At 47.9% G+C, this 12,987-nt stretch overlaps 1 protein-coding gene across 6 annotated transcripts in view; it reads left to right on the top strand.

Annotated features, from left to right (window-relative positions):
• The first annotated feature begins 6,873 nt into the window (after window positions 1-6,873).
• The window catches only part of LOC311426257 (rapamycin-insensitive companion of mTOR-like), a 238,986-nt gene continuing 232,872 nt past the window's right edge, over window positions 6,874-12,987 (top strand). For 4 of the 6 annotated variants that reach the window (XM_084502476.1, XM_084502477.1, XM_084502478.1 and 1 more), the window contains exons 1-2: window positions 6,886-6,954; window positions 7,136-7,183. In XM_084502476.1, the coding sequence (XP_084358602.1) occupies window positions 6,906-6,954; window positions 7,136-7,183 (97 nt within the window). In that variant the 5' untranslated portion in view covers window positions 6,886-6,905. Of the gene's footprint in view, window positions 6,955-7,135; window positions 7,184-12,987 lie in introns of all 6 variants that reach the window. The other 2 variants (XM_084502479.1, XM_084502480.1) reach the window with 2 other exon arrangements.

The raw sequence follows: 12,987 nt of genomic DNA, 5'->3' as shown, positions 1-12,987 counted from the left end.
ACTTAACAAAAACATCATACGATGGGTGAGCAATTGGCTGACGGGCAGGGCTCAAAGGGTTGTGGTAAATGGGGCCACATCTGGCTGGCAGATGGTCACTAGTGGGGTCCCTCAAGGCTCCATTTTAGGGCCAGTCCTCTTCAATGTCTTTATAAATGATTTGGATGTAGGACTAGAAGGTGTCCTGAGCAAATTTGCTGACTACACCAAACTTGGAGGAGTTGTGGACTCGGATGAGGGTGGAAAGGCCTTGCAGAGAGATCTGGACAGATTGGAGAGCTGGGCGATCACCAACCACATGAAGTTTAATAAGAGCAAGTGCCGGGTCCTGCACCTGGGACGGGGCAACCCTGGCTATACATACAGACTGGGCGACGAGATGCTGGAGAGCAGCCCCACAGAGAGGGATCTGGGGGTTGTGGTTGAATATGAGCCAGCAGTGTGCCCTGGCAGCCAGGAGGGCCAACCGTACCCTGGGATGCATCAAGCACGGCATGGCTAGTCGGTCGAGGGAGGTGATTGTCCTGCTCTACTCTGCGCTGGTGCGGCCTCACCTCGAGTACTGTGTGCACTTCTGGGCACCACAGTACAAAAAGGACATTAAACTGTTGGAGAGTGTCCAGAGGAGGGTGACGAAGATGGTGAAGGGCCTAGAGGGGAAGACATATGAGGAGCAGCTGAGGTCACTGGGCCTGTTCAGCCTGGAGAAGAGGAGGCTGAGGGGGGACCTCATCGCGGTCTACAACTTCCTCGCGAGGGGGAGGGGAGTAACAGGTGACCTATTCTCTGTAAACACCAGTGATAGGACCCACGGGAATGGTGTCAAGCTGAGGCAGGGGAAGTTTAGGCTGGACATCAGGAAGAGGTTCTTCACTGAGAGGGTGGTTGCACACTGGAACAGGCTCCCCAGGGAAGTAGTCACTGCAGCAAGCCTGTCTGAATTTAAAAAGTGATTGGCCTGTGCACTTAGTCACATGGTCTAAACTTTTGGGTAGACCTGTGCGGTGCCAGGAGTTGGACTTGATGATCCTTATGGTTCCTTTCCAACTCGGGATATTCTATGATTCTATGATGCTATGATTCTTTCCACGTCCGAATCAGGACCCAGTTTCCTGGTTGATGGTGGTGAATGGGGAATTCCAAAGGTTTGAGCCAACAACCCATGGGTCCTGAGAGATGACAAAGAAGAGGACAACCCCAGAATACAGTTCTTAAGAAAACTCTCTCTTGTTTCGAATTGTGGTATCTCATCCCTTCTGCCCAGATAGGGTAATCCGAACAGCATCTCATATGGTGAAATTCCTATATCCTTTCTTGGTGCTGCTTGAACCTGTAGGAGTGCTAAAGGTAAGCATTTTAAAGGTAAGCAGGCTGCCCCCTCCCCCCAATACTTGGGAAACTGACCAAACAGCACAGCAAATATACCAAAACTTCTTGACTGTTACTTAGATAATGCCTACACCCTCTTTCCCTGCTCATTCAACTTCAAACAGCTCTGTCAAACACTACATACCACACCTTTAAAACCTTCAATAACCCTTTTAACACTTCTTTTTATCTTTCTCCAGCCTGTACTTTCACCAAAGGCTCAGTCACTGGCCAACTTAATTCCATACCTTTCTCCCTCCAGGATGCTGAAACAACATATCAGTATACCATATTTCATCCCATTTTCCTTCTTTCCTCCTTCTTCCACTCCAGATATTCCTATTTGAAGTGGACAGCCTGGCCACACTTAAAACATATTATCAAAGCCTGTCCCTGCTAGGATTCAGGCTGCAACACAGTTAGGGTAGCTTTCCTTGCCTGCCATTCCTTCATCTCTCTTCCTCTCCTTTTGTCGTGTTAAGGGGTGTAGCCGATTAACCGTTAGGGGTCTGGTCGGATTCACCAATAATGTATAACCACCCTTACTCTAGTTGCATTTAATGAGAACTGTCACGACTAGGAAAAATGCAATCAAGTGCAATTTATTACAGCAACAGGTACACAGGTTCTTTGGATTGCCAGCGATAGTTACTGTCTGCAAAAGCAAGCTAGCATGCATGAAACACACAGGTGACACAGGTGTGCAGCCTGGAAATTAACGTATTAAAAGGCACAAAGACTCTAGAGAGATTTCTAAGTTTCTGTGCTGACACACAGTATAACCAAGTGTTCAAATCTCACCCAAAGGCATCCCAATGGGGGGGGGGGGGAAGAGAGGCTCAGCCAGTCGACTGATCCCAGAAGTCAGGAGGTCCTCAGGATGGTGTATTCCCTTGGGATGGTATCTGACGGTGGTATCTCCCCTGACATCCCCTCTCTTAGGCCAATTTATATTATTGTCTATCTTTTAGGTGGCGCTTGAGTGACTCTAGTAAAGCATATCTTAGTTATGATTGGTGAAAAGTTCTCCTGTCTCCGTTTAAAGTAAAGGGCTCCAAGAAATTCAGAGTGCATGCTCGGTGAGGGGTGGTCACACCTTGGAGGAGGGTAGCTTTTGGGATGGAGGTGTGTTTTGGTATTATAATTGTGAGAAACACTCCGTAGCCAATAACTTAGGCTCAGGCGAGGATCTCAGTGAAGTAGTAATTTATTCGCGATTGCAATGGTGGGCACCCCACAAGCAGGAGAGAGCGCATCTACTAGTTCCAAAACACAGTTTATATACCTTTTGATGACAGGACCTCCCCTGTTTCCCCACTGAGTGGGTAATCCAGGTTCACAATCTATCTGATGCTTCACAAACAATGCATGGCCTTCAGTTGCCGGCCTGTTAAATTTCAAATTTCTTTTGACATTTTTACTGCTTGAAGTGGTAATGTTTCTTCACTTATCTGACTTGACTTGACACCGTGATTTTCAACTAATTGTCCTAAGGAGTCTGGTTGTCTGCATTTTACAAGGTCGCCTGCTAAGCTTTCTTATCACTGTAAGCATATCTCAGTACCGCATTCCCTCCTTCTAAACAATGTAACTCTGCAAAAACAACATTTCTATTCCCACATAATGATATTATAATGAGCAAAAGTACACTAGGGTACAGCATTTGTCAAAACATGACAGGTCCTTGGCTCAGGATAGCAAAAAGTGTAGCTTATCAGTCTTGGTGTGCACAAGGACAATCTGGTCCCCACCTGGTCACAGAGCCTAGCCATGGTGTCTCCACTCCACTCTACGCTCCGTACTGTTCCTTAGAGCTAGCATACCAGGTTCCCTCAGTGTGATAGCATCTAAGGTTGGAAGACTAGGGAACACTCAGGTAATGCAGCTACGCCCTACCCTGAAAGCCTCTTCAGTGCTGTACATTTTCTTTAAAATGTGAATAGTATTTTTATTTTCCTAGTTACTTTAGGCAATTGCACCACACCTTTCCATCCTGAACATGACTCCCCCTGAAGATTTTCTTCCTCTTTCTCCAACCCTCTGCCTCACTACCTGCTGCACTGTGAATACCATTAGTTTCACTCTCTGCTTTTCCTTCTCATCTCCCCTCCTGACATACACATTCTGGGCCTCCCACAGGAGGGTCCCCCAGTGACTGTTCACTACATCCCCCCACCTTCTGGAGCTTTTTCTGTGTATCTGGCCAGGCTTTAATCACAAAATGAACTTTCAAGAGCCCTTGGGATACCAGGTCCTCGGGATTCATCCCCAATTACTTTCTCATTCTGACCCCAAGTCTCTCATATGATTTCTGTGTTGCACACTATTATTATTCCAGCCAGGATTGGCAAGTGGGTATTTCTGCCCTGCCGGTATTACCCCTGGTCCTGGAGGATGAGTTCTTTCCCATTCTTGTATAGCAGCTCTCCTCCTGATCATTCCCCTTTCTTCCCCTGTAAACAACATACTTATAATTCCCCCCAAGAATATAAGTTAGGTCCTAGGAACTGGTCTAATAGTTCAGCTCTCCTTCTTAAAAGTCCTAACCTCTCTGCTGGTAAGGACGGGGGGGAGTTCACCTAAGAGGATACACAGTTAGTGTTAGTACTGTTAGTATTAGGGAAGGCAAAATTCTCAATCTCTCTTCTACCTTGTTCTAATTCTTACCAAAGCCTAGAGTACGCTCTTCTCTAGGGTCAGTGTTATTTGCAGTCCCTGTCTCCCTTCCTGGAGTGACTGTTGCTGCCACCTGTGCAATATTAAGATTATAGGGAGCATAACTTGGCTCCTTCTCCAAAAAAAGGAATCTTATTGTTTACACATAAATTTAAAGCCTGAATTTTCATCAGACCCGTATTTTGGCCAAAATACTGCTGTTTCCTCAATTGGTTCTTTTGTCCAGACTGATACACAATATTTAACCTTTTTTTTTTTCTTTCTTTTATCATCTCCTCTAATTTTGGGATTATTTTTCCAATTTCTTATCATTCTTCAGGAAGAACTGTCGGTAGGCACTCCCCCAGGGATATCTCCCTGTCCCCTGGAACCCATATTTTCCGATTTCTCCTAGCCCTTGTCACTGTGCTGCTACAGAAATTTACCTCCTGCAGGGTACCACACACTAACGTTCCAATTCTGGAAAAATGGTAGTGTGCTTTACCGTGCAAGGGGTACCGTACACCAAATTTCAAATAGATGCTAAAGGGTTAATTGTAGAACTATAGCAGGTCTGGAGAGGTCACCCCATGCTGATTTTGCAAGTTTTAGCTAACACAGAGGTATATTGTAAACTAATCACAAGGACAGTACTGAGACAGTATAGCCCTGGAGGATAAGGGATTTCTATAGGTATTGTAAACTAATCACAAGGACAGGATTGAGACAGGATAGCTCTGGAAGATAAGGGATTTCTATAGCCCAGGCCATTGTGAACACTAGTTATCAAGAAAAGAAAAGCGATAAAATAGCAGGTTCCCTGTTAAGCAAGAACTGGTTTAGACAAGTTTTGTGGCTGAGGTGAAAAGTCCGTAGTGAGGAAGACATACAGCCTTCATCCTGAAGACCCCAGCCCATGACCACCATAAGGCACTGCGCGTGCATAGTTGGGAGGAGTTAAAGGCGGAGACAACAGAAATGGTTTATTGGAACTCATTGTAATAAAGACCGCCCTTTTGGGGAGAGGTTATGAATATGTGTAGGCGTTTCCTTACCTGTGTAACCCCTTTTGTATAAATACAAGGTGAACTACTGTGGTGGGTGCGCACGATTGTGGTGGGGTGACCCCCCCCCATCCCGTACTGCCAAGCACTTCACCGTGCAAGGGGTACCATACACCAAATTTCCCAAGACTCTTCCTTTCTCTCCCTTATCTCACGCTTCCTCTGTCTCCGGCCACGCCCCTTGTGGAGCTACGGAACCCCAGATCAGGTCTCCACACTCGCTTCCTGTAGAAAGTACATCTCAATCACACATCACACAGAGTCTCACCTGACCCCCAAGGCAATACTTAATATTTCTTACCTTGGTCTGTGCACAGAGTTACTGGATCAATTCTCAAACCCGGAGTGCCTACCTTCTTCCCTTCCCCACATTTCCTTCTTTAATCAGTCTCGGGCCCTCTATCAGCACTCCGCAGAACTGCCAGCATTGATGCACAGGACCACTGAAATCAGCGGGGCATGCCTTCCTGCTGCTGTGGCGGCGGGGCTCCCCAGTAGGTGACTGGATCCCAGACGAGCCCCCAAATTGTGAGAAACACTCTGTAGCCAATAACTTAGGCTCAGGCGAGGATCTCAGTGAAGTAGTAATTTATTCGCGATTGCAATGGCAGGCATCCCACAAGCAGGACCGTGCCTACTAGTCACACAGTATGGTTTATATACTTTTTTTTTCTCGATGACTGGGACCTTCCCATTTCCCCATTGACTGGGTAATCCAGGTTCACAATCTATCCGATGCTTCACAGACAATGCATGGCCTTCAGTTGCCGGCCTTTTAAATTTCAAATTTCTTTTGATTTTTTTTACTGTTTAAAGTAGTAATGTTTCTTCACTTGTCTGAGTTGACTTGATACCGTGATATTCACCTAATTGTTCTAAGGAGTATGGTTGTCTGCATTTTACAAGGTCATCTGTTAAGCTTTCTTATAACTGCAACCATAATCTCAATACCACATTCCTTCCCTTTAAACAATGTAACTCTGTGCAAAAACAACATTTTTGTTCCCACAGCAAGGTGTCCCAGGCCTTGGAGGTGTTTCTAAAGGATGATTAAGTGAGGAACTCCTTATCATGAAGACCATTATATTGATATTCTTGACATATTGACAATCCTGACGTATTTCCTTGAATATATCACCAATCAATGTAACATGAATATTTGGCTGAAAAACAAAAAATAGGAGTATTCCAATATGGACTATCCTTATTACAATAGTAAAAAATCACACCCCTAGGCTGGGAGACTGACTCAACAAGGGACCCTTCCTCTTTGAGGATGCACAGAATCATTCTGTCATGTCAGCAGTGTGATAATTATGTAACCAATTGGAGGGGAGGGGATTGTACAAACATGTACAAAGGGACTGTATAAAGAGTGGTGTGGAAAACCCTTAGGTGTATCAGCTTTGTGGGAAACCACCTGGTATCCAGACTTGTGCAACTCTGAAATAAACACTATCTCGACCTAATGTTTAGATGGGTTTATTGCACACCAGGTAACGAACCCGAACTATTTTATCAGATAACTGGGACTGACTGAGGAAGTATGGCGCTCACGCATCCACAGCCCCAAGACCGCCACGAGAGAGGGAACAAGGCCCATCTGGGGCAGACTGGATCCCCCTCGGCGAGGCAGCAGCTTCTCAACTCCACCTCATCTCGCTTCAGCCGCCCCTGTGCTCCTCCTGCTGGCGAGGTGGAGGGAGGGAGGCAAGGCCATATGGAGTGGGGAGGGGGGTGCTGGCTGCGGCAGCGGTTCCGCAGGCTTCTCGCGAGAGCTGGCGAGGTTTCCGGTGTTGTGGTTGTGGGGCCATAAACATGGCGGTGAGCCTCCGCTCACGCTCTTTGAGGCACCTCCCTAGCCGAGGTAAGGGGCCCGAGAAGGCTGCGGGGGTAGGCTCCTTCTGCCTTGCTGCCGACTTTCACTTCCCTTTCCTTCCCATAGCGGTCCCCGTTCCCTGTCGATACCCAACCGTCCCCTCCGCTCCCTTGTTCTCCCCCCGCCGCCAGCCTAACGCGCTCTCAACTTCTGTCCCCCGTTCCTGCAGGTCGGAACGACAGCGGTGAGGAGAACGTCCCTCTCGATCTCAACCGAGGTATGGGGTGGTGGTGGGGAGGTTCATTGCCTGCCCCCTCGCTGCGTGATAGCCGAGGGGGAACCGTCGGCAGCCAGCGGCCTGGTGCCGGTTGTGAGGGCTTGGCACTACTGGGCCGAGGGACTTGGGGAGCGGGCTGGGGAGAGAAGGGCTCGGGGGCTGTGGATGTTCGGGGCCGGTAGGTTGCTCGGCAGCCTCTGGTGAACAGGCTTGCCCGTAGGTGGAAGCCTTTCCCCAGCCCCTGCTGCTAGAGGAGTGAGCAGGGCAGTGCGGGCACCCCTGGGACCCTGCGATATTGAGCGAGGCTGGGGCAGGGGGCGCCTCGGTTGTGTCTGGGGCTGGTTTTAGGTTGTTCGCTGGCGGCGTGTTCGCAGACGGGGCTGCCTGGGCCGCACCGCGGTGGGTTGGGCCGAATGCCTCTGAGGAGCGCCTCTGCAGTCGCGTCTGGTCCCGCGTGCATCCCTGGTCCTATGTGTTGCAGGAAGCACGGCCGAAAGCACAACAGACACCAGTAGAGTCAGATCATGCTCCATTTTATTGCCTGAATAGCCTAACTTTTATAGTGAACTTAACAGGGGTGGACAGTGTTTCACACAAGATTATTGGTCAAAAGCACTCAGACAAACAACTTCAAGAAAACAACCCCCTTGTGATTAGCAGTCATATAGACCTTGTCCTTGAAGCCAGCTACTGGTAACAATATTTTCCTGAATTCCTCAATTGGGCGATGTGGGAACACTGTCATGGGAACTTCTCATAGTTGCCCTGGTAGCTTGGTTTGCTCAGCTACAGCAAGCCATGGGATTTTTGCTGTTTCAAAAAATCCCTCAACAATTCCCCCTTTTTTTTTTTTCTTTTTTGAGCAAACCACGCCCAATATAACATTTTTGCAAGTAACCCTTTAACCACATTTATCACAATACCACATGCAATGATGATTGACACCACAGCAAACAGAATCCTTAATCCCTCTTTGACTAATCCCAGTAACCATCTATGCATTGTTTCAAACAAATCAGTGAACCATTGATTGAAAGGATTGATACCATATTGAATCTTTCTCATGTGCTCTTTCAGGAAAGTAATGGATTTGTGAATTGAATCATTATGATCAGAAAGGTTTAAACAGTACATTCCCTTAAAGTCCTCACACCCATTCCTTTGAGCCAAAAGCAAGATGTCAGTAGCAGCTTGATCCTGTAAAAGCAGATGTTGCAGACTATTTTGATCTGGTAACATCTCCTCAAGTATCTCTGTCGTGGCATAGGCTTGCCTCTTGGCCCAGCATACCAATTTTTCTAAGTTGTTACGTGCGGCCGGAGGTGCCACTCCAGGCACTAAAATTGCCAATGCCGCTCTAGCTGCAACTCAACATTATCATTGCAATCCGGTGCAAGCAATGCCCATTTATGTCTGGTGATCTCACACAACTGTAACAAGCTAGGAGCAAATACAATGAGTTTATCTAAGTAACATGGACATCTGATAGCATTTGCAGGGATACCTTGCCAGGCCCTATCCCCACAAATCAGAAAAACATCAGGAGGTAAGGCCAAAGCTGTACAATTGTTCCAAACACTGTAGTTGTTACCCCTTGTCTCCGTGCCATAAACCCCTAAACCCTGCTTAGCAGCGTCATTGTAATCACAGGTGTTATTTGTATTTCTGTACTCGTATGGCCCTTTCCAGGTTCCTGTAGCAGGATTCATCTGATAGCCACGGCTACATTCACATTTGCAGCCACCTTTCAGGTTGATACAGATTTGACTACAGATACCAGGGTTTTGGCATTCATCAATATCTCCACAGTTTCTCTTGTCTACAAACTCAAACCCAGCTGGACAGTCACATTCATTTTTGTTGCATTCCTTCAGGGGCTCATCACCCCAGTCCTTGCAGTCTCTCTGCTGGTTACACACTTTATTGATATCTATGCATTCTCCACTTCTGCACTTGAATTTGCCAGGTCCAGAGCACTGAATAACATTGTTACAGTTGGCTTCATCAGTGCCATCCAGACAGTCTCTCACACCACTGCACTGCCTACTCCCATGGACACAGTTCCCATCTTCACATCTGAACTGGTCTGGCCTGCAGGTCCGAGAAGGGCAGTTAATTTCATCACTTCCATCCTTGCAATCAGGATCTCTGTCACAGTCTTTTTCACCATCACATTTCCAGGACACTGGGATACACTGGGTTGACTGAGGACCACAGCTGATTTCATTTACCTGGCATGTTCTCATATGACACAGCTCAGCACTCTCATCAGACCCATTTTCACAGTCCGGATCCCCATCACACGGCCATCTGTTTGGCACACACTGACCACTGTTGCACACAAAGTCAGATTCAGCACACGTCTTCTTCACACAAGCACTCTCATCACTGCCATCTGAGCAGTCTTCACATTTTGCTCTAGCACCGTCGGCAGCAGTGCACAGGCTGGCGAGGGCGAGCAGCAGGCAGAGTGCCCCGCAGCGCGGCAGCGCCCGCCGCTGACCCGCACCTGTGTCACCTATACTACTCCTATTACCCGTGCTGTTAGTGTCAGTGGCATCCTCCTGGTACCGTTTCTGTCTTTGTCGCCCCTTACTCTCCCCCTTTTCTTTTTGCCACTGACCATTCACCACAAATGGATGAGACACATGTTTACTAGTTAGGAAAGAGAGTGTAACGTCTGCTATACGGCTGCAGGCAGTGCCAGCTGCAACCTTAGAAGCTGTTTGTGAAAGAGCCTGCCGGTGGTCATTTGGCAGTGTAATCAGCGTCTCTGCACTCCTGCCCCGCAATAGAGCTAAGTCGTCATTAGTAATCCGTAGAATGTGGCAACCCCACGGAATGTTATCCAGAAACATAGTTATAACACCGATCTGGGGACGAATAGTCTTTTTTGCATTGCAAGATAAACCTCTTATAAAAAGAATGCCAGAGAGAAGCAGCACAGCTGCTGCTGCCTCCATGGTTACGTCAGACAGACTGCAGGGTCCTGATGTCCGCCCCTCTGCTCTGTGCCGACTCGCCACACGATGAGGGTCGGCTGCCGTTGTCCACTGACGCCTCTGGTCTCCCGTAGTAACTCGATCTCGGATGCCCTGCATCGCACCGCGATTACTTCAATTTCCTGCGATTACTTCAATTTCCCGCATTTTCCGCGACTCCATTTCCCGCGTCCCTCCGCGATTCCTTTTCCCGCGTCCTCCCGCGGTTCCTTTTCCCGCGTCCCTGCGCGGCTCCGTTGTTCAGGTCGGTGTGTAGAGTGTTTCAACGTCTCTCAGGTGTTCCGGCATCCGCCAGGTCTGTCCTTGTCTCTCGTAGTTGGCCGTAGCCCTGCAGCGTCAGTCAGTGCTCTCTCCGTGCGGTGGTAGGCTTGCCGCGTGCCTCGGGTCTCCCGCGCCGCTCCGATGTCCCGGCCTCAGCCTGTTCGGGTCTCAGCCTGTTCGGGCGCCATATGTTGCAGGAAGCACGGCCGAAAGCACAACAGACACCAGTAGAGTCAGATCATGCTCCATCTTATTGCCCGAATAGCCTAACTTTTATAGAGAACTTAACAGGGGCGGACAGTGTTTCACACAAGAATATTGGTCAAAAGCACTCAGACAAACAACTAGAAGAAAACAACCCCACCTGCAAGAAAACAACCCCCTTGTGATTAGCAGTCACATAGACCTTGTCCTTGAAGCCAGCTGCTGGTAACAATATTTTTCTGAATTCCTCAATTGGGTGATGTGGGAACACTGTCATGGGAACTTCTCATAGTTGCCCTGGTAGCTTGGTTTGCTCAGCTGCAGCAAGCCATGGGATTTTTGCTGTTTCAAAAATCCCTCAACACCTACGTACCTGTATGCATATATTACTTACAAGTGTAATTTAGTTCTTAAGAGAATCTCAGAGTTTTTTCAATTTAAAGCAACAACCTCTTATGTCTTCTCCATCTCACTCCATCTCCAAACGGATATGATTGCTTGAAAATAAATTAAAACTGACTTGAAAATGAAAACCAGTGAAACTTTTGTCAATGAAGTGCAGGATAAAGGCCTTAACAGTTGAAACGCATGACATTTACTACCGTAAGTAGTGTTCTCTCTATGAAATTTACAGAATCAGAATTTTAATTAATGCGTTCAGTAACTTTTTCACATTGTGTAATTGAATTATTCAATGCAAAAGAAAAATGGACAAAGTTTAAATGCCGGAGTGGTAATTTTTAGATGTTGTCTATTTGAAATCTTTACTGAGAATTCAAAAAGCAACTGTCATTATGACTTTTTTTTTTTTTTTTTTTGCCATGAGGTGTTTTAAGCCACCTACTGATCCCATGAGACCTGTAGTGGTAGCAGTGTAATTACCTCATTTGTATCATCTTGTAAAAAAAGGCTCTCAATTAAGATGCAAAGTAATATTAATACAATGAATGTACAGTCATCCTCCTGCTGGGTGACCGGGACACAGAAAGAAGGAGGAGAACGGGACAGGAGAATGACTGGCTGAGGGGGTGGTGTCTGGACCAGGGCTTTGGGATTTTGATCTTGGGCAGTCCTTTGAGAAGCTGGGTATGTGGGCTGCTGACTGACTCCAACTCAGCAAGTGGGGCACAAGTGTGTTGGGGAGCAAGCTCTCCGGGCTGATTACCAGGGCTTTAAACTAGGTTTGACGGGGGAAGGGAGGGGAGCTAAAAGTGACAGAGAAGGGCTGGGGGAAGTTGTCACTGCTGTCACTGTTGACGATAGTAGGGAAAAACCTCTGAGTTGTCCCATAGGATTGTCTGAGGGCTCCTCAGAGAAGGTAATGATCCTGATACCCCATCCAGAATCTTCTTCTTGCATCCCTCCAGGGGTAACTGCGCCTGCTGCTTCCCTAAAGTGCCTGTATACCAACGCATGGAGCATGGGAAATGAACAGGATGAGCTTGAGATCTGTTTGGTCACAGGGCCACGATCTCATGGCAATCACAGAGACATGGTGGGACAGCCCACATGACTGGAACGCTGTCATGGAGGTCTGTGTCCTTCTTAGGAAAGACAGGCTGGGGAAGCAAGGGGGTGGGGTTGCCCTTTATGTGAGGGAGCAATTAGAGTGTACCCAGCTCCACCTGGGGGAGGGTGATGGACAAGTGGAGAGCTTGTGGGTAAGAATTAAGGGGTGGGCTGGTATGGGGGACACTGTTGTGGGGGTGTACTACCCCCACACCAGATCACCAGATCAAGAGGAGGAGGTCGATGAGGCCTTCTACAGGCAGCTGGTAGTAGCCTCACAATCCCGGGCACTGGTTCTCATGGGGGACTTCAATTATCCAGGCATCTGTTGGGTAAGCAACTTGGCCAGGTACGCGCAGTCCAAATGGTTCCTATGATGTGTTGAAGACAATTTTCTGATGCAGGTGGTGGAGGAACTGATGAGGTGGGGGGGTGCTCTTGGACCTCGTTCTTACCAACAGGGATGGGCTTGTTAGGGATGTGAAGGTTGGGGGCAGCTTGGGATGCAGTGACCATGAGATGGTGGAGTTCAAGATGGAACTTGGTGGAAGAAGTAAGGCTAAAAGCAGGGTTGCAACCCTGGACTTTCGGAGAGCCAACTTCGACCTCTTCCGGGACCTGCTTGGGAGTATCTCATGGGCTAGGTTGCTAGAAGGCAAGGGTGCATGTGAGAGCTGGACTACATTTAAGCAGCACTTCTTCAAGCTCAGGATCGGTGCATCCCGAAGAGTAGTAAATCGGGGAAGGGGGCAGGAAACCTGTGTGGATGAGCAAGGAGCTCATCAACAAGGAGGAGTGGCCGACACGCCAGAAGCCATTCAGTAAGAC

The sequence above is a fragment of the Aythya ferina genome, assembly GCF_964211825.1.
Source record: "Aythya ferina genome assembly, chromosome: W".
NCBI lineage: Eukaryota > Metazoa > Chordata > Aves > Anseriformes > Anatidae > Aythya > Aythya ferina.
Note: the sequence above shows the minus strand (reverse complement) of the source record. Positions and strands in the feature narration are given on the sequence as shown.